Below are 16122 nucleotides of genomic sequence, written 5' to 3'. Positions count from 1 at the left end.
AGCTTGTCACCAACTGAAGCTTGTCACCAACTGAAGCTCGCTTGTTGGATGCGACTGAATAAATAGTCGACCTGGGGTTGCCAAGTGCAATCACACTCCCCCCAAAAGGGAGAAGGGCAGCGGCGCAGACTGCTTCTTGTGAATAAGGCAGACGCCGAGGCTCCCAAGATTGGTTGGTGACTTTCTCTACGGAGTATGCAACGCACGGTTTTGGCATGTAGGTAGGTTTGTAGTAAATACATACCTTACCGTGTAGGTATCGACCCCAACCCTCCGGCCCGAGTTTGGTGGTGCCCGTGCATCGCCGTGCAGCTCGGCCCGGAGGGGTCCGGTGTTCGGTATTGTGGAACAGGGCAAGACCCACAATCCGGTCGCGATCCCACGCCTCTTTTGGTTCCCCTCATTCGCATCCCCACCCCCGATCGCGGGGTTTCAAAATCGACATCAACCAGCGATGCGCATTCGGAATTAAGCACTTCTCTTCTCCGGCCCGACCCCGCGATGCGAATTAATCACCCATTGATGACAAACATTGCTGACGGCAAACTAGAAGCTGGGGAGGGAGGGAGTACGGTTTGCTGTATGTACAATCTTGCGCGCCGGATGTAACTACAAATACCTACCTGGGTATTCGTACCTCACCAGCAGTTCTTGGTTTTCCTATCTCGTCCATCGTGTGTGTTTGTTTACCTAACCCGGCAAGAATGGCACCCCGCACTAAAATCCGAAAGCCGATGCGGGTACGGATAATGCTTTAATGTCGTCACAGCCAACGATGATTGCGACGGGAGTGCAATCGACCCACAAGTTCGAGGGGAAGCTCTTCCGCGACGGGAAAGGAAAGGGACAGAAATGGAACCATAAGTGGTGCCGTCATCGGGGAACTATGGGACATAAAGCAACAAACGGCCCGCTCTCCCTTGAGGGGTGGTGGATAACTCGCTATTAACCATTGCCATTAACCCCTCAATCAACTCCTGCAACAAACACACCATAACCCCCCCCCCCGCCACCTCTCGAAACGACCTAATTCAACCCCCGAAACTTCACGAAAGCCAAAGTAACCAAACACCAACCGCCGCCATGTCTGAACCGGTAGTTCCCACCGCCTACAGCCCCAAGAACATGAAGTTCCGCTACCTGGGCAACACGGGTCTCCAGGTGTCGGTCTTCTCGCTCGGCGGCTGGTTGACCTACGGCGGTACCCAGAAGGGCAGCATCGTCAAGGAGATTCTCCAGACTGCCTGGGACCATGGTGTGGTATGTGATACTTGTCTACTCTAGCTTGCCCAAGTCTTTGAGTATCTCCAAACTAACCTCGTAACCCCCTCCCAGCAAACTTTCGATACCGCCGAAGGCTACGCCGCCGGCGGGTCCGAGGTCGAGATGGGCGCGGCCCTCAAGGAGCTCGCCTGGCCCCGCGACGAGTACGTTCTGACCACCAAGATCTTCTTCGGCACCGCCCGTGAGGAACCCAACACCAGAGGTCTCAGCCGCAAGCACATCATCGAGGGCCTCAAGTCGTCTGTCGCCCGCCTCCAGACCCCCTACGTCGACGTCGTATTCGCCCACCGCGCCGACGCCGCCACACCCATGCTCGAGATCGTCGAGGCCTTCACCCAGGCGATCCGCAACCTCAACCTGGCCTACTACTGGGGGACGTCCGAGTGGAGCGCCGCCCAGATCACCGAAGCCATCCAGATCGCCGAGAAGCACAACCTGATCGCGCCCGTGGTCGAGCAGCCGCAGTACAACGCCTTTCACCGCGAGCGCTTCGAGGTCGAGTACGCGCCGCTGTTCCGGCAGTACGGCTACGGCACCACCACCTGGAGCCCGCTGGCCAGCGGCCTGCTGACGGGCAAGTACAACGACGGCATCCCCGAGGACTCGCGGTTCGCGACCAACCCGGCCTTCTTCGCCGACACGGTCAAGAGCCTCAAGAGCGACGAGGGCCAGGCCAAGCTCGACAAGGTCCGCAAGCTCACCAAGATCGCCGAGCGCCTCGGCGTCTCCGTCTCCCAGCTCGCCCTCGCCTGGACCGCCACGAACCCCAACGTCAGCACCGTCATCCTCGGCGCCACCAAGATCGAGCAGCTCACCGACAACCTCAAGGCCCTCGACGTCATCGACAAGCTGACCCCCGAGATCCTCGAGGAGATCGAGGCCGTGCTGGATAACAAGCCGCCCGGCGTCGCCACCTATGGGCGGAAGCGGTAGATGGGTGTTGTTGGGTTTGATGTATTGAGTCGTTGGTGAGCGCATGGTTTTCAACCCTTGGTTGAATAATGGTGCTTGAGAGGGCAGGCCTATGAAACGGGACTGTTACATTGCGCTATATCACACCATACACCCTATTTTACATTGGTTAAAGAGCCCGATCATACCAAGGTACCTGAAGACTTGGAAAGTGAAGAGAAATGCATAACCAACCATAGACGGCAATGTTCCAATACGGGCATCGACAAGGTCAAGGCAAATTACAATCGGAAGCACATTAAAACATCTAGTCACGATGCGAAGGCAGCCAGTTGGGTTGATTGATTCTTTTCCACTAAAGTCTCAAACCCTAGGTAACCTTTCCGATGTCAACCATCCCTACCGCCCGCGGCCCCTCTCCACGGGCGTATTCCGGCCCCTGACCTGGTCGTCTGCGGTCAACGCAACGCCTCCCCCCTCCGCCACTCTGAACCGCCCATGCCACTCCCGAACTCCCGAATTCCCGGTCGAGTGATGGGTTGGTAGATATGATGTGCGCCTTGAGCATCGTCCTCTGCCGGCTCGCCCGAGGTAAGCTAGGCCTTGCAAGTGAACTCTGCCGTCGTCATCATTACATCGAATTCCTCATTGGTGGGCAAAGTGCCCTTGAAAGTCACATGGAACCTGTATTTGCCGGCCTCGCTGATCTTGCATTGCCAGTCGTACGCGGCCTTGTAGTCTCCCCCCTCCTTCGTCGCTGTGACAGTCGAAACGCTCGAGCCGAGTCGCCCAACGAACTTGATATCTTGTGACTTCTTTAGGTAGCCGTTTTCTATCTTCATCAGGAGAAGGCAGGCCTGGATGCTGGACTTCGGCTCCCCATCTTTGGCCGGGAGGGTCACGGTAGCACCCATTGAAAATTCGGCCCCGACGGTGGTGTCTGCGGTTCCGGACACCTCGATGTACTGACCCGGGGAGTCCTTAATAAGTTGCGCCAGGGTCGACATGGTTGCTAGGTGGTGATTGGTAGAGGCGAGTAATATATTCCGTTAATGAGGGCCGATTGTGTCTAGGCTAAGAGTGATAGGCTGCTGTTGGTAGGCTGTTGACTGTTGGTGTGTGATGTTCTGAGACCTGGCCTAGAAAACGCAGAACTATGGTCTACTCTTATACCCAGGTCTAGCCATTCTACATCCCTCGTCGTCCGTTGAGGCACATCCGCCCTGGGCACCACGGTCTTTGTTAACTACAAGCAGAGGCAAGAGACTCTCCGGCTGCTTCACTCCACGTGCTGCACAGGCGCATCCGACTAGTCTCCATCCAAAGGAGATGTCACGGTGGGAATCCCGTATAAAGAGGCTAAAGATGGCCTGCCTACCAACGTGATGAACCATGTGGATCCGAGGATAAAGCCCTCGGATATTATGACTAAACAAGTTCGAACGACCCAAGGATGATGGAGGTCTGAGAGCCGATATATGGGGATATCGTAGAAACTAAGAGGGCGGGCACCTAGCTATGGGCGTTACAGTTTCGGAGGAAATAAGTTCTATGAAAGGCGTTGAAGGGGTTAGTAATTAGCGTCCTCGGACCTCGCAAAAAGACCTAAGGGCATCCGCACGGTATCCGATGTTGTCTTTGACTATCATGTTGCCTCAGTGACTCGGTCAGCTAGGTAGGTAGGTACATACCTACCTACCTAGGTACCTAACCAATCCCACCAGCCATCGACAGCGAAGTTCCGAGAGTAGCTTCTACAAGTTTAAACTACCTACATGATACATTCAGAAGCACATCCCAATATCCAATCACGATGGGAGGGCGACCAGTTTCGTTTATTGATTCATTTGCCCAGATTATCGAGTCCTAATCTTTTTGATGTCCACCATTACTGCCGCCTGCGGCCCCCATATTCCGGCCCCTGCCCTGATCGTCTGCGTTCAACGCAACGCCTTCTCCCTCTGCTGCTCCCGAACTCCTGGATGAGCGATGGGTCCGTGGACTTGATGTGTGCCGTAAGCATCGGTCTATACCCCGTTGACCATGGGAGTGGGGTCGTTGCAGGAGAATGGCGGCGACCAATGATTTACGTCCCTGATTGACTCTCCCGTCGGCAAAGTGCCGTCGAAAACAAAGATGAGCCGGTATTGATCGGCCCGGCGGATCCGGCAATCTGACCATGTGAAGGTCATCACGTAGTTCCCGCCGACCACGCTGGATTCTGCTGCCACAGTTGAGGAGGCATAGCCCCGGTCTAGATGTTCAGATACCAGGTTCCCCGTGTCCGATGCCCTGGTCAGTGAAAGGCAGCCAGAGATCTCGGGACGCTGGTCTCCGCGCCCAACCGGGAGGTTCATCACGGCGGACACCGTGAACTCTTGGTTGACGACAACATTATTGATAACAGTCTCCGTAATATAGCTGCCCGGAGACTGTCGGAACCTCTGCCCTAGTGTGCCCGACATGATTGCAAAGTGGTGATCGGTAGATGTAGGCGAGTAGTATATTTCGTTTATGAGGCCGGTTATCTCTTCTCGGGAAAGAGTGGTAAGCTGCTGGTTGTTGATGTGTGATTCTCTGAAACCTAGCCAGAAGATGCCGAAAATGGCCTACTCTTATACTTGGATCTATACATTTTGGACCCGTTTTCATCGGTCAAGGAACATCAGAACTGCACGACACTGCTCCAAGATCTTTGTTTAACTACCTAAATGGAAGCAATGGTAAGAGACTCGCCGGCCTTAGTCCACACACTATACAGGCGTATCCAACTGATCTATCTCTGAAGGAAATTCCACCGTGGGAGTCCCGTATAAAGAACCGGAATAGGGCTGCTTACGGACATGGTGGAACATATGAGGTTGAGGATAAAGCGCTCGGCTATCATGACTAAACAAGTTCCGACGACCAGACAACCGCCGTGGTGGGAGGGGTGGCACATGGAAATATAGTTATAGGCTAATAACGCGGGCGCGTACCTATGACTGTCGCAGTTTCGGAGGAAACTAGCTCTATGAAAGGCGTTCAGATGGTCGGTAATTGGCGTACTCGGACGTCGCAAAAAGGCTTATGACTAAGTATTCGCGAGGTATCCGATGTTGGCCTTGACTCTTGCCTCGGTGACTCGGTCAGCCGGGTCTTATAGGTAGTTTTGACAAGACGACTCTATCGGAAGGGCACTCGTTACTAGGTTAGGTGCCCAATGCCGCCAGGCTGGGCCATGGTACCTAGGAGGTCGCTTGACCAGATGGCTGCATCCAATACAAGTCACCAGCGTTATGGTTCCAGTACGAAAGATCATCGGCCTTATACCCTTTGGTCTGAGGTACGCTTGATGATGAACCATTGCAGGTGCTCCCAACCGTGACCCTGGAGTTGGGACTATAGTTTGATTCAAGTCTCAACATACTCGCGAGCGTAAAGCAAACCATGCCATCTTGTTCCCTCTTTCTGAAAGCCTCGGAGTTGCCAGAGAGTGTATCTAGACAAGTACCGCGATTAGCGAATAGTCTCACGTTGCAATGGTTTTCTCTACAGCCTTAGAACACACGATCACCCTACTTGAACGAGAGCACAGATAAAACAGAATATTTGTGATTTTATGCTTAACCCAATGCCAAAATCCCAACCCTGCTGGTCCTCGCCGGACCTGCCGCCCGCGGCCTGTTCCCGTTGGGGTCTCCTGCCCCCCTGTTACCCTGACGCCGTCTGTCCCTGCCATGATGTCCCCTCCTCTGGGTTCGGAGTGCGCGTGTTGCGCACCTCGCGAGTTTCGTTGGAAACGAATGAGAATGGGAGCCGTCGACCTCCAATTCACCCCCCCCCCCCTCCGGGGTACTTGAAAAGTCGGTCCAAGATGCATTAGTATACCTGAAATGTCGGGGTATAAACCGACCCAACTTCCGATACAACCAAGTTTCCTTCGCCGCGAACAAGCTTGACGCATAACTTGTAATTTCCCCGTTCGGTTACCTTGAGGTCCGTCCACTCGTATGTCGCCGTCACATTGCCGTGGTTGTCTGTTGCAAGGCCACCTTTCGTTGTCACCACCGTCGTTCCCGTGAGAATCGAGTCCTTGTCAGCGAGCGCAGAGTCCACGAGTCTGATCTCGGCCTTGAGTCCATCGTTCTTGAAAGACCGAACAAGCTTATCCGATCCACTGAGCGTTAGGGTCGCCTGTGTCAGGGGCTTTAGGGGTTGATTCGGGATTTGCTGCCCGGTCGGACTTTGGGGAACAGTCAAGACCGTCATATTGCCGTTGAATGATATGGCTGCAGCTAGTGTTTCTTAGACTGGAGTTGCTTGTGGCTGTATGTGTGTTGTGAGCGTGGTTTAGCCTCGTGGACAGGTAGAAGAAAGTGAAGAGTTCATCGAGACGGTGAGTGACCTCGAGTCACACAAGCGGTTATGCAAAGAGTAACGAGGCTCGTGACTTCAAACAAACACCGCCTGGGACGTGATGCGGCTTTCTCAAACTAACCCAATTATTCTCAACAAAAAGAACAAGTCCGATTAGTCGTGGTAGGTGGCATGCGGGCGCGCAAAGACAAGGTCGGGTGACGGGAGTGAGATTATCGAACACCCACTGATATGAGACCACAACGAGTCGATATAAAGAGCGTTGGAGAGCCCATGACAACATGAGACGACGGCCAAAAGAACTTCATATAGTGGGTCTACGTGTCTTGTGGGAATCTTTTGACTTTATATCCAGCGGCTGGGATTCTTCGAGTACGTGACACAAGCAAGATGCCTTTTTGGTCAATGTTAGAGGCTCATAACATCACAACAAGTGTTAGTCCACGGTGATTAATGGCAAGGATCTGTGTTCCGCCGCCCCCCCCCCCCCCCCCCCACCCCACCCCTCCCGACTGAGTACCTAACAACAGCTCACTGAGGGCAATGGTTGAAACATCAGATTAGTGTTCAGGCTACCTTATTTTGTTGGATTCGTGATACGAGTGCAGTCCTTGAATCTATGCTTAACACCGAATAACCTCGGAGGCACCCGGGCTGCATCCGATAGTACGAGGCACCCCCCCGGGAGTGCGATTTTCCGGCTTACGCTTCGGACTTCACCATAAACACGAGAGCCGATTGGCCGAGCGATGTGCTTAGCAAGCCTGAGCTCGGCAGCCCGCATCTTATGCATACGGTTCTCGAGAATCCCACTCTAGCCCCACCGCAACGTCAGATGAAGGACGGAGGATCGGCTCGGAACGGAGTGGGAAGCGGGCAAGAAGGGGGTTGACATCTGTCTACAAATATCCAACCATCCCGCTTATCTATAAACCACTGCTTCCCGCTCCTCCGCACCTGCCACAGACACACACAACACCAACACCACCACCAACTCCAAAGTCACCATGTCGGAACAGATTGTCTTGTTCGATATTCCCAGCAGGGAGCGCAGCTGCTGGTCGCTCAACCCGTGGAAGAGTGAGTCCTTTCGCGAGACACCTCACCAGTCACCACTCTGCATCCATCTCTCCCCGTCTAACCACGACACACAGCCCGGATGCTCCTAAACTACAAGGGCCTCGACTACCGCACAGAATGGGTACGCCTCCACCGCACCCACCCATCCCCCCCCAAAACAACGCCTAACCCCTAACCACCACCGCACAGCTCGAATACCCCGAAGTCAAGCCCGCCCTCGAACCACAGTAAGCCAACCCCCTGTCTCCCCCAGCACCGGGCCATCTCACCTCATCCCCCCCGCACTAACCCCTGCCTTCTCACAGCGTACCCCCCAACCCAACCGGCATCCCCTACACGGTCCCCACCATCCGCCAGCCCTCCGGCAGCTACATCATGGAATCGCGCGCCATCGCCAACACCCTCGAAACCCTGCACCCCTCCCCGCCCCTCCACCTCGACGCGCCCGTGCTTGCCGAGCTCGAGGCGCTGATGCAGCGCATGATGGGCCAGCTGGGCGCCGAGATGCTGCTGCGCGTGCCGCAGCGGGTGCTGGGCCCCGCGAGCGTGCCGTTTTGGATGGAGGACCGCAAGGCGTGGGTGGGTGGGGTGGAGCTGGAGGCGTATGCGGCGGGCGTGGATCGCGGGAAGATGTGGGAGGAGGCGGAGGTGGTGTTGAGGGAGGCGACGGGGTTGTTGAAGAAGGGGGGTAAAGAGGCGGAGGGGCCGTTCTTTTTGGGGAGGGAGGTGAGTTATGCGGATTTTGTGTGGGGGGGGTTTTTGGTGTTTGTGAAGGCGCAGGGGGAGGACTTTTTTGAGGAGCTGTTGAGGAGGACGGGGGATGCGGAGGCGCATAGGAGGTTGTTGGAGGCGGTTGGGCCGTGGATGAAGAGGTCGAGTCATTAGGTAACTAGAGATTGGTTGAAGGTGAAGAGCGAGGTGGAGACGAGGTGGTAGTGTAGACGGCGAGACAGGGTACTGGGTAGCTTCCTGGTAGATGGAAGGATCGGGTAGCTTGTTGAAAGATGCTTGGTATTATTGGTTGGGTATCATCATGTAGGAGCCACCGTGAGACCCTAGACTATGAAAGCAATAACCCCTGCCGAAACGCCCGCCACCATGTCGCTTCCCCGTACATGCTCTGGTCGCTTTGTGAACTATCCTGCTTCGCGATGCCATCCCAACTCCCAGCCGCCTTGGCCAGATCATCCATGCTACTAGCAAAGCTATTGGAATCATAATCCTTCAGATTCTTGCCGGGGCCTAACATCCCATCGATGACGCCCCACAGTTCCCTCAGCGCGAGCTGCTCCCTCTCTTGATCTCCCTCGCGGCCCAGCCCCAGCCGGCTGTCCGGCCTGACGGCAAGATATGGCGTGGTGTACTCCTCGTCCTCCTCCTCCTCGGACGAGCCGCGCGACGAATCATGCCCCTCGTCGTGGATGTAGATGCTGGGCACGTCGGTGTGCACAGAGTAGATGCTGCTGCTTGCGTCCCACGGCGGTGGGGCGAACGGCTGCGGGTGCGGCGCGACGGCGGGCGAGGGTGGCCGCGAGGCTTCGAAGTGCGGGCCGGATGCGTCCCATTGAGGGAGGGTGACGGGGCGGGGCCGTAGTCGTGGTGGGATTGGCGGTGGTGGTCGCGCGTAGAAGGGGGAGGGTGATCGTTGGATCGACAAGGGCGAGACAACTGGTTCGCGTTCGGGATCGGCTCGTGGCGGCGAAGGCGACCTCGAACGCGCCGGTGGAAAGATGGCAACGTAATTGCTGCGTCGGGCGTTGTTGTCTCGGCCGCGCCGGGTCATGGTGTAGGTTGACCTCCGCAGGCCAGGGGCTGGCTCGGGAGGAGGTGGGTCCCTCGAGTACGGCGGCGGCGCGGGGAGCCCCGCGGTGGGATCGGTGTGCGCCCGGGCCGGGAACGGGCGGATCGGGGACGGCGGGAGGAGGCAGGGATTGTAGAAGTTGAAAACATCAATGTCGTCAATGTCGTCGAGCTTGAGTTCGGGTGGTCGACTTGGTAAGACTCTGGGAGAAAGACTGTGGTAGGAGGGCCGAAATGGCCGCTCTACTTGCTGCTGAAGGTGCTGGGCATGACTCGCCACCAGAATTGGCGGCGGAGAACGCCTTTTGGGGATCACCAAAGGCGGGAGAAGGTCTGGGCGCATTCTGAATCTTGGTGGTGCCGATTCGCAGCGGGGTTGTCTGTCGCGGGATGGAAGGGAGGAGCGTCGAGGACGCCTATACGGCCTATTTGGCTTCCATGACGGGCGGTATATCTGGTTGGAGGGTGCCATCACCGGCAGTGTGGACTTGGAAATTCTAATTTGGACATTGGTGTGGGTAGTCGGGGCACTCGATGAGCAGGAGCGGAACGACTTCTCGTCGTGATTCTCAGGGGCTTATGTTGACTTTCAAGTAAGCATTCAAGTCGCTTTCCTGACCCTCCAAGGAAGTTCGTTGTTTCCCTGGCAGTCCTCCTCACTCGCCCCAAGCGGTCGACATGCTTCCCCTGGCTTATCATAGATCGTTCGCCGTCGCGTTCCTCGGCTTGCCAACCCAGAGCCCGAACCGGGGCCCGACGCTGTTGTTGGCAACGGGGAATGTCGATCTTGGCGGTCGACCGCCAGCCGGCATGGGTTTAGCGCCGAGGACGCCGGTGGTGTTCATTGACAATAATAGACGCGGCCTTAAGAGACGCCGATCTCACCAAAGCTGACCCGTTTCAAGCCCCTGAATCCGGGTCAACCCTAACCCTAGCGCCTCGTTGGTGAAGGTTTCAAGGCTTTCTTGAACGAGTGGGAGGCGGTGGCGGGATGAGTCAGGTCTGAGTGATGGACTGGATACTTTAAAAGGCGACCGATAGCGTCTCTGGCGACCGGAGCATGACATGTGCTGCTCGGCCCAGCTCAACACCAAGCCATCTCGCGCATGGACCTTGTGGGGATGCTTACGAGTGTGTGGAACAGGGACTGGAGACGGCGCTGCTATTTGCAGCGAAGATATTGACACTAGCAGTAGCTCAGAGCGCCGATCACCCGCCTGGGCGGCTGGTTTTGGTTCAGCCATTCTCCTTCATTTCTCGATTTGAAAATGTTGACTCCGGAACGCGATCGCGTGATCGACGCCCCGAGCCGTCATCACAGCTGGGAACGCCTATCACGGATGCTCCGGACCGGCTGCATGTCCATGCCCAACACCAAGCGCGCCAGGCCAATGACGGGACGGAGCCTCATGCCACTTCCTCCTCTCGGTATAGCACCACCGACACCGGTTAAGCGCCGGGTGGTCTCTCGAGCCGAATGACAAGATTTGCGGACAACAAAAAACAGCACAAAGCGCCTCTCGCCTCCCGCCTCCCATGGACCCCAGTTTTGCCCCAGGGAATGAACGCCGACAAACGCCCCTCCAATGCAAAGAATCCTCGACCAGTCCAGTTGATAAAAAAAGGAATCGGCAAGACCTTGTGCTCGGTCACCAGAAAGAAGCCCCCAAATTGGACCGAACCCAAAAACCAACCCTGTCCCGTGCCGTCCGGACGAGGCGAGGTAACGTTGACATTGAAAATCAACGTCAAAGTTATTCGGGGAACGGAACGGAAGCCAAAAAAAAAAGATCACCCGTTGCACCACCGCTGCAGGACCAAAATCACCAACCAAAATCACCACCAAATATCCCCCCTCTGCACGCCAGGAACGGTGATGCCGACGGGCATGCGGCCGCCGTTGGCACCGTAGCCATGGACGATGCCCCCATTGGCGGCCCAGACGGGACTGCCGACGCGGCTCCTGACGGTCGGGGTGCGGCGGCGCAGCTCCTCGAGGCGCTTGAGCAGGCGCGCGCGGTTCCACAGGCGGCGGACGTGCAGCTGCTTGACGGGTGATGATGACATCGACGACGACGTGTGGTCGTGGTGGCTGTGGCTGTGGCTGTGGAAACTGTCGTGGAGGCTGCTGCTCTTGTTGTGGTGGTCGTCGTCGTAGTAGTAGCCGTCGTCGTCCTCGTCGCCCACGGCCGTGGACGAGGTCGAGGCGGCCCGCGGCCGCGGCGTCGGCGCGGGCTCGAACAGCAGCATCGCGTCGGCCCACCGCGCTGCGTGGGCCTCGTGCTCGTCCATGAAGGTGAAGGTTACCGCGTCCTCGTCGTCTGGCAGCCGGCAGGTGATGAACCTGGTTCGGGGTTAGCATCCTCTCTCTTGTGCCCCTTTTCCCTGTTCTTCACACACACACAGAGGCCACGCAGACGGACACACGCACGCACGCACGCACGCATACACACAGACATGAACCAGCACACATGCACGCATACACCCTATCTAGAGACAAGATCCAAGGGCGGGTAAGGGCAGACCGGGTCAAATGTGTGGCGTGGCGGCCGTGGCTGCTGAGTGCATGCGCGGTGGGATGACTGCAGGAATCCCCGTGTAACGGGCCCTCGGCTCATGCTTACTTACCAGGTGATAAAGTTGGGCAACGACAGGCTGACCTCCTTGGTGGTGGTGTGAAGCTGGGGCGAGCGCTGGTAGCCGGGAATGGTCTGGTACTGCGGCGGCCGCAGGTCCTGGGCGCGGAGATAGGCGGCGTAGGCGGCGGCCACGGCGCGGTCCGAGAAGACCAGCCGGATCCGGTCGTCCGTGACCGAGACGTCGATGGCGACTAGGTTGGGCATCTTGGCTGTGGTGTGTGTGTGTGTGTGTGTGTGTGTGTGTGTGTGGTGGTGGATGTGTTGAGAGACTCGACTGGGACGTTGAGCCCTCGGGTTGTGTTTGCGGAGGCTCTCGATTCTTGAGGGCCGGTCCGGATGTCACGGTGAGAGATGTGGCGGTGAGTCGGTGAGTGGCTGGAAGAGGGCTCGGCGTTTGCTCTTTGCTTTGCGGGTTTCGAGGTTAGTCGGCGCTTGCTTGAATCAGGAGATTTTCGTCTTGACGTCTGCCCTGCTCCTCAAGAGTGCCCTTTTAGAAGGGACACTCAGCAGCGGATCTCCCTTTGAGACGAATTCGAGTCATCATGGCCTGTTCGTCTCTGCCGCGCTGGCAGTCGGTCGATGGCGGTTTTGCTGGTCTGGACAGACAGGGGCCAATCGCACGGCTCCAGTTGTTCGGCTCGTTGTGTCTTTGGCTTGACCTGCAGATGGGTGTCCACTCGTCGCTTTCGGACAGCCAGTAAACAGCGGTCCAAATCAGCCACCATGCTGCTCCAGGCCCATTAGCCCAGTGCCAGCGCCTGACCGCTGGCCACACATGGGCTGGTTCCACCCTCCATGAAACGCGGCATCGTCAGTTGGCAGTTTGTGAAGTTTCAGTCAGGTACAAATGGGCGGGCTCGCCCGCATCTCCGGACCTCGTCCTGTCGGTCGACCTGACGGCAAGACCTGGGTTCTGTCGGACGAAGATAAGAACCCAAGTTGCAACGAGTCAAGGACCTGGCGCTGGGCTGCCCTCGATGCGCATCCGGGCTCCCGAACGACGGCCGGGCGCGGGAAATGCGGTGAGGCAGGGCCACAGGAGGTTGGATTTTTGCATCGGGCCCGGTTGGCGGTCAGTCCACTTTAAGCCGCAATGTTTATGGGAGCATCGCGAAATCCTGTCGGGACCTAACCACTCCCGTGATGCCCAACGTGGTGTTTCAAGTCAGATGCACAGCATTCCACTTTATGGCTTGCATCATCCTCTCTCGTCGCTCATCGCGCGGCCATCGCGCTCTTGAAGGGCTGCCAGAAGTGAGGACGGCCCGGTCCACACTCCGGATGGTTGCACTGTTGAATTGCTGCCGGACCGGCTGGCCGGGCACGGAGTTGCTCTCGGCCGTTCCCGAATGCCGGATGCCGGATGCGGATTCCGGAGGAAGTGAGCCGGTCGAGCCGAAATGCAACTTGAATGTGTGTGTGTGTGTGTTCTTGCTTCCTTTTTGAGAAAGCCGAGAGCCAAGCACCAAAAAACTCTCCCTCTCAAATTTCTCCCTTGTGGGCGCGCCCGTCAACTGCTGCGGGGCCACGGGGCATGCAAGGGTTCCAACTCGGCGGGCGATTTCGGAACGCCACACTCAGAAAATGCGGGGGTATCTGTCGCTCAGCCCAAGTGCAGGTGCGATCGTCGGCTGATAATTACTGCGTAGATGAAACTTGCTCGCTCAGGGTTTCGATGCAGGACTCGGCGCCATCAAGCTTTGAGGATCTTATCATATCCCGTAAGGGATGGACATAGACTGTAAACAAAGGATGTCGGCACATCTGTCGATGGTGAGAAAAGCCGGGGTCAGTCGGAGGTTGAGTATTTTTGGGAATTCCACGCCGCAAAGCCGCTAAAACCGCTGCAGAGGGTGGGGTGTGAGCTCGGACAGCATGAATGCTTTTAGAATGTGGGCCGAGCCATCAAGGTTCTCAGTCTCCCAGCATTGCAGGAGCTGAACGTGGGGGGCAGCGCCAAAGTTGATGAAAACCGAAGTCGATGAAAACAACTCGTCAATGACTCTCGATGTGTGGCCGTGATGATTGAGACTTCGAGGGTGAATGAGTGAGAATGTGACAATGCAGAGCGGGAAACTGACAGAATCAAGATAAGATGGCCATATGTGGTAGATTATTCTGTATTACAGAAGTTTGTACAGTGAAAAGAATTAATCGTAATTCCCTAGTCTCTCCTTCCCCATACCTTCCTCGACCGAGATGGCTAACATGAACCAAGTCTCGGTTGTTGATGAGTGAAACTAGGATGAAGATGCATTAGGCATAGGAGTGCCCCTCATTCAGAGAGCCATGGCGACAACGGCGGCGACGCCGGCGAAACCCAAACCGGCAACCTCGAAGTGGGGAGCAGCTGCGGTGCTGGTAGAAGTGGTGGTGGCGGCGTCCTGGGCTCCAGTGCCCGCGGGGGCCCCGGTGGGAGAAGCAGTGATGGCGCCCTCGCAGTGCCAGTGGTCACCGTGGGGTTCGCAGCCATAGGACTCGGTCGGGCTCGGTGCCAGAGCCCCCGTGCCGGCGGCGTCAGTGTGGGTGCTGTCGTCGTCGTCCTCGTCGTGATCGTGGTCGTCCTCGTCCTCGTCGTGGTCATGAGCGGCAGAGGTGGTAGCGGCAGCGGCGGTAGTGGTGCCGACGTCAGTGGGAGCATCCGTCTCAGCAACGGTACGAGCACCCTCGCAGTGCCTGAGACACTGGTTCAGCATCACGCATAACGACACGACATAATGCCCACGTGGGTGGGATGCAAGGCGGCTTACCAGTGATCACCATGCGGCTCGCAGCCGTACGACTCGGTAGGGGACGGGGCGAGGCCGGTGGTCTCGGCCTGACCCAGGGCGGTGGAAACGAGTCCCAAGAGGACGGCAGCGTACGCAATGGCCTTCATTTTGATTTGATTTTGCGGGATGTGGTATCCGGGTGTACGAATGGAGGGATGGACGAATCTGGGAGCGGGCCGTGAGATCGGAAGGGCACAAGCATGGGAGCAGCTCACGGAGAAGCACAGAAGGGGGGCATGATATATGCGCCATGTGGCGTGCCCACTGGTGACTGATGCAGGGCACCTCAGCTCATCCCTCCCTCCCTCCACTCACCAACCACCGCCATCAGACTGAAGTTGGAAAGGGGGGCCTTGGACTGCAGGAATGCGCTCATTCAATGTGCCGTCGCCAAGAGCACAAGGCACGGGTTGGGAAGGAGGTCGTCTCGTTGTGTCACCATCATGGGTGTTCTCGTCATGGGTGTGGCCTGCGGGAATGCGTCTTTGGTCCGAATTCAAGCAAATCGAGCGAATCAAGTGAATCGAGTAGTCCCTTTCAGGTTACCGATGCCGACGGCGTGGGATGTCAGTTCCTTCGGATTTTCTTGATATCAGGTCAACCTTGAAAGCTGCCTGTTCGTTGGTTGCGTTGAGGTGGTGAAACTGGGGCAAAGGGCACAGAACCGGGCGCTCACTGGCGCTGTTGGAGGGGCTGAAGTCTTGGCTGGAGGGTTGGAAGCCATCAAGGTTCTCAGACTGCCGGCCATCAAGGTGCGCGGGTAAAGATTGCGCGCAGTCTGGGCAGGGAAGGAGCCAATCAGATGTTGTGCATTCTCTTTCTTTACCCTTTTTTTCCCTCTTTCCCACATCCATCCACGCCCCCCCAGGCAACTCTCGGTCACAATCCCTTTTTCGAAGGTGGATTGTGGTCGAGTCCACTCACTCCTCCAACGCGGGTCGCTTGCAACATTCATTTTTGCTGTCGACACCCTCCTCCCCCTTCCGACCTTGGTCATTTTTGTATTCTTACCTCCTCTCCTCCCTTCACACGCCTCCTCTTCTCACCCTACCCTCTCTTTGAATACCAAGACCATCACAGCCCTTGCCGCCTTGCGTGCAGAAAGCTTGAACTTCATCCATACCACGGAATCGGGATTGGGCTAGTAAACTCCCGGCACGAAAGAACTTGTGGTGGGACTGCCTTGCTTGCTCGCCCTGTTCTCGGCGTCTTCTCTTGGAGCTGCACTACCACTTCGCTCAGGACCCCTGTGCAACCCCCCATCCCCTTCAGCCAAC

At 56.9% G+C, this 16122-nt stretch overlaps 7 protein-coding genes across 7 annotated transcripts; 2 read left to right on the top strand and 5 right to left on the bottom strand.

Moving 5' to 3' along the window:
* Positions 1–1083: 1083 nt before the first annotated feature.
* On the top strand, positions 1084–2217 carry B0H64DRAFT_315310 (NADP-dependent oxidoreductase domain-containing protein; the record flags this gene model as incomplete). Its single annotated transcript, XM_062800235.1, has 2 exons — positions 1084–1260; positions 1336–2217. The coding sequence occupies 2 exons, from the start codon at positions 1084–1086 to the stop codon at positions 2215–2217; spliced, it is 1059 nt and encodes a 352-aa protein (XP_062663356.1).
* Positions 2218–2459: 242 nt separating this feature from the next.
* On the bottom strand, positions 2460–3358 carry B0H64DRAFT_1932 (uncharacterized protein). Its single transcript, XM_062799114.1, has one exon. The coding sequence runs from the start codon at positions 3201–3203 to the stop codon at positions 2793–2795; it is 411 nt and encodes a 136-aa protein (XP_062663355.1). The 5' UTR covers positions 3204–3358; the 3' UTR covers positions 2460–2792.
* An 865-nt stretch (positions 3359–4223) lies between these two features.
* Positions 4224–4661, bottom strand: B0H64DRAFT_369165 (uncharacterized protein; the record flags this gene model as incomplete). Its single annotated transcript, XM_062802005.1, has 1 exon — positions 4224–4661. The coding sequence occupies one exon, from the start codon at positions 4659–4661 to the stop codon at positions 4224–4226; it is 438 nt and encodes a 145-aa protein (XP_062663354.1).
* A 2702-nt stretch (positions 4662–7363) lies between these two features.
* On the top strand, positions 7364–8606 carry B0H64DRAFT_447791 (uncharacterized protein). The gene is made up of 4 exons (XM_062807020.1): positions 7364–7635; positions 7710–7756; positions 7825–7862; positions 7941–8606. Exons 1-4 carry the CDS (start codon positions 7563–7565, stop codon positions 8518–8520), a joined length of 738 nt encoding a protein of 245 aa, XP_062663353.1. The 5' UTR covers positions 7364–7562; the 3' UTR covers positions 8521–8606.
* B0H64DRAFT_447783 (uncharacterized protein) lies at positions 8607–9778 on the bottom strand (the record flags this gene model as incomplete). Its single annotated transcript, XM_062807019.1, has 1 exon — positions 8607–9778. One exon carries the CDS (start codon positions 9776–9778, stop codon positions 8696–8698), a length of 1083 nt encoding a protein of 360 aa, XP_062663352.1. The 3' UTR covers positions 8607–8695.
* Positions 9779–11093: 1315 nt separating this feature from the next.
* On the bottom strand, positions 11094–12427 carry B0H64DRAFT_1795 (uncharacterized protein). Its single transcript, XM_062798889.1, has 2 exons — positions 12064–12427; positions 11094–11779 (listed from the first exon to the last, which is right to left on the bottom strand). The coding sequence occupies exons 1-2, from the start codon at positions 12276–12278 to the stop codon at positions 11272–11274; spliced, it is 723 nt and encodes a 240-aa protein (XP_062663351.1). The 5' UTR covers positions 12279–12427; the 3' UTR covers positions 11094–11271.
* Positions 12428–14082: 1655 nt separating this feature from the next.
* Positions 14083–15081, bottom strand: B0H64DRAFT_1800 (uncharacterized protein). Its single transcript, XM_062798900.1, has 2 exons — positions 14825–15081; positions 14083–14750 (listed from the first exon to the last, which is right to left on the bottom strand). Exons 1-2 carry the CDS (start codon positions 14950–14952, stop codon positions 14354–14356), a joined length of 525 nt encoding a protein of 174 aa, XP_062663350.1. The 5' UTR covers positions 14953–15081; the 3' UTR covers positions 14083–14353.
* Positions 15082–16122: the final 1041 nt, after the last annotated feature.

The sequence above is a fragment of the Chaetomium fimeti genome (genome assembly GCF_033439085.1).
Source record: "Chaetomium fimeti strain CBS 168.71 chromosome Unknown B0H64scaffold_1, whole genome shotgun sequence".
Lineage (NCBI taxonomy): Eukaryota > Fungi > Ascomycota > Sordariomycetes > Sordariales > Chaetomiaceae > Chaetomium > Chaetomium fimeti.
This window is presented reverse-complemented; position numbering and strand designations above follow the sequence as displayed.

Coding starts and splice junctions, on each gene's coding strand:
- B0H64DRAFT_1932 (XM_062799114.1), bottom strand. CDS start 3,203: ATGTCGACCCTGGCGCAACTTATTAAGGACTCCCCGGGTCAGTACATC.
- B0H64DRAFT_447791 (XM_062807020.1), top strand. CDS start 7,563: ATGTCGGAACAGATTGTCTTGTTCGATATTCCCAGCAGGGAGCGCAGC. Junction 7,636..7,709: donor GTCGCTCAACCCGTGGAAGA/GTGAGTCCTTTC, acceptor CACGACACACAG/CCCGGATGCTCCTAAACTAC. Junction 7,863..7,940: donor AAGCCCGCCCTCGAACCACA/GTAAGCCAACCC, acceptor GCCTTCTCACAG/CGTACCCCCCAACCCAACCG.
- B0H64DRAFT_1795 (XM_062798889.1), bottom strand. CDS start 12,278: ATGCCCAACCTAGTCGCCATCGACGTCTCGGTCACGGACGACCGGATC. Junction 11,780..12,063: donor TTGCCCAACTTTATCACCTG/GTAAGTAAGCAT, acceptor ACCCCGAACCAG/GTTCATCACCTGCCGGCTGC.
- B0H64DRAFT_1800 (XM_062798900.1), bottom strand. CDS start 14,952: ATGAAGGCCATTGCGTACGCTGCCGTCCTCTTGGGACTCGTTTCCACC. Junction 14,751..14,824: donor GAGCCGCATGGTGATCACTG/GTAAGCCGCCTT, acceptor CCAGTGTCTCAG/GCACTGCGAGGGTGCTCGTA.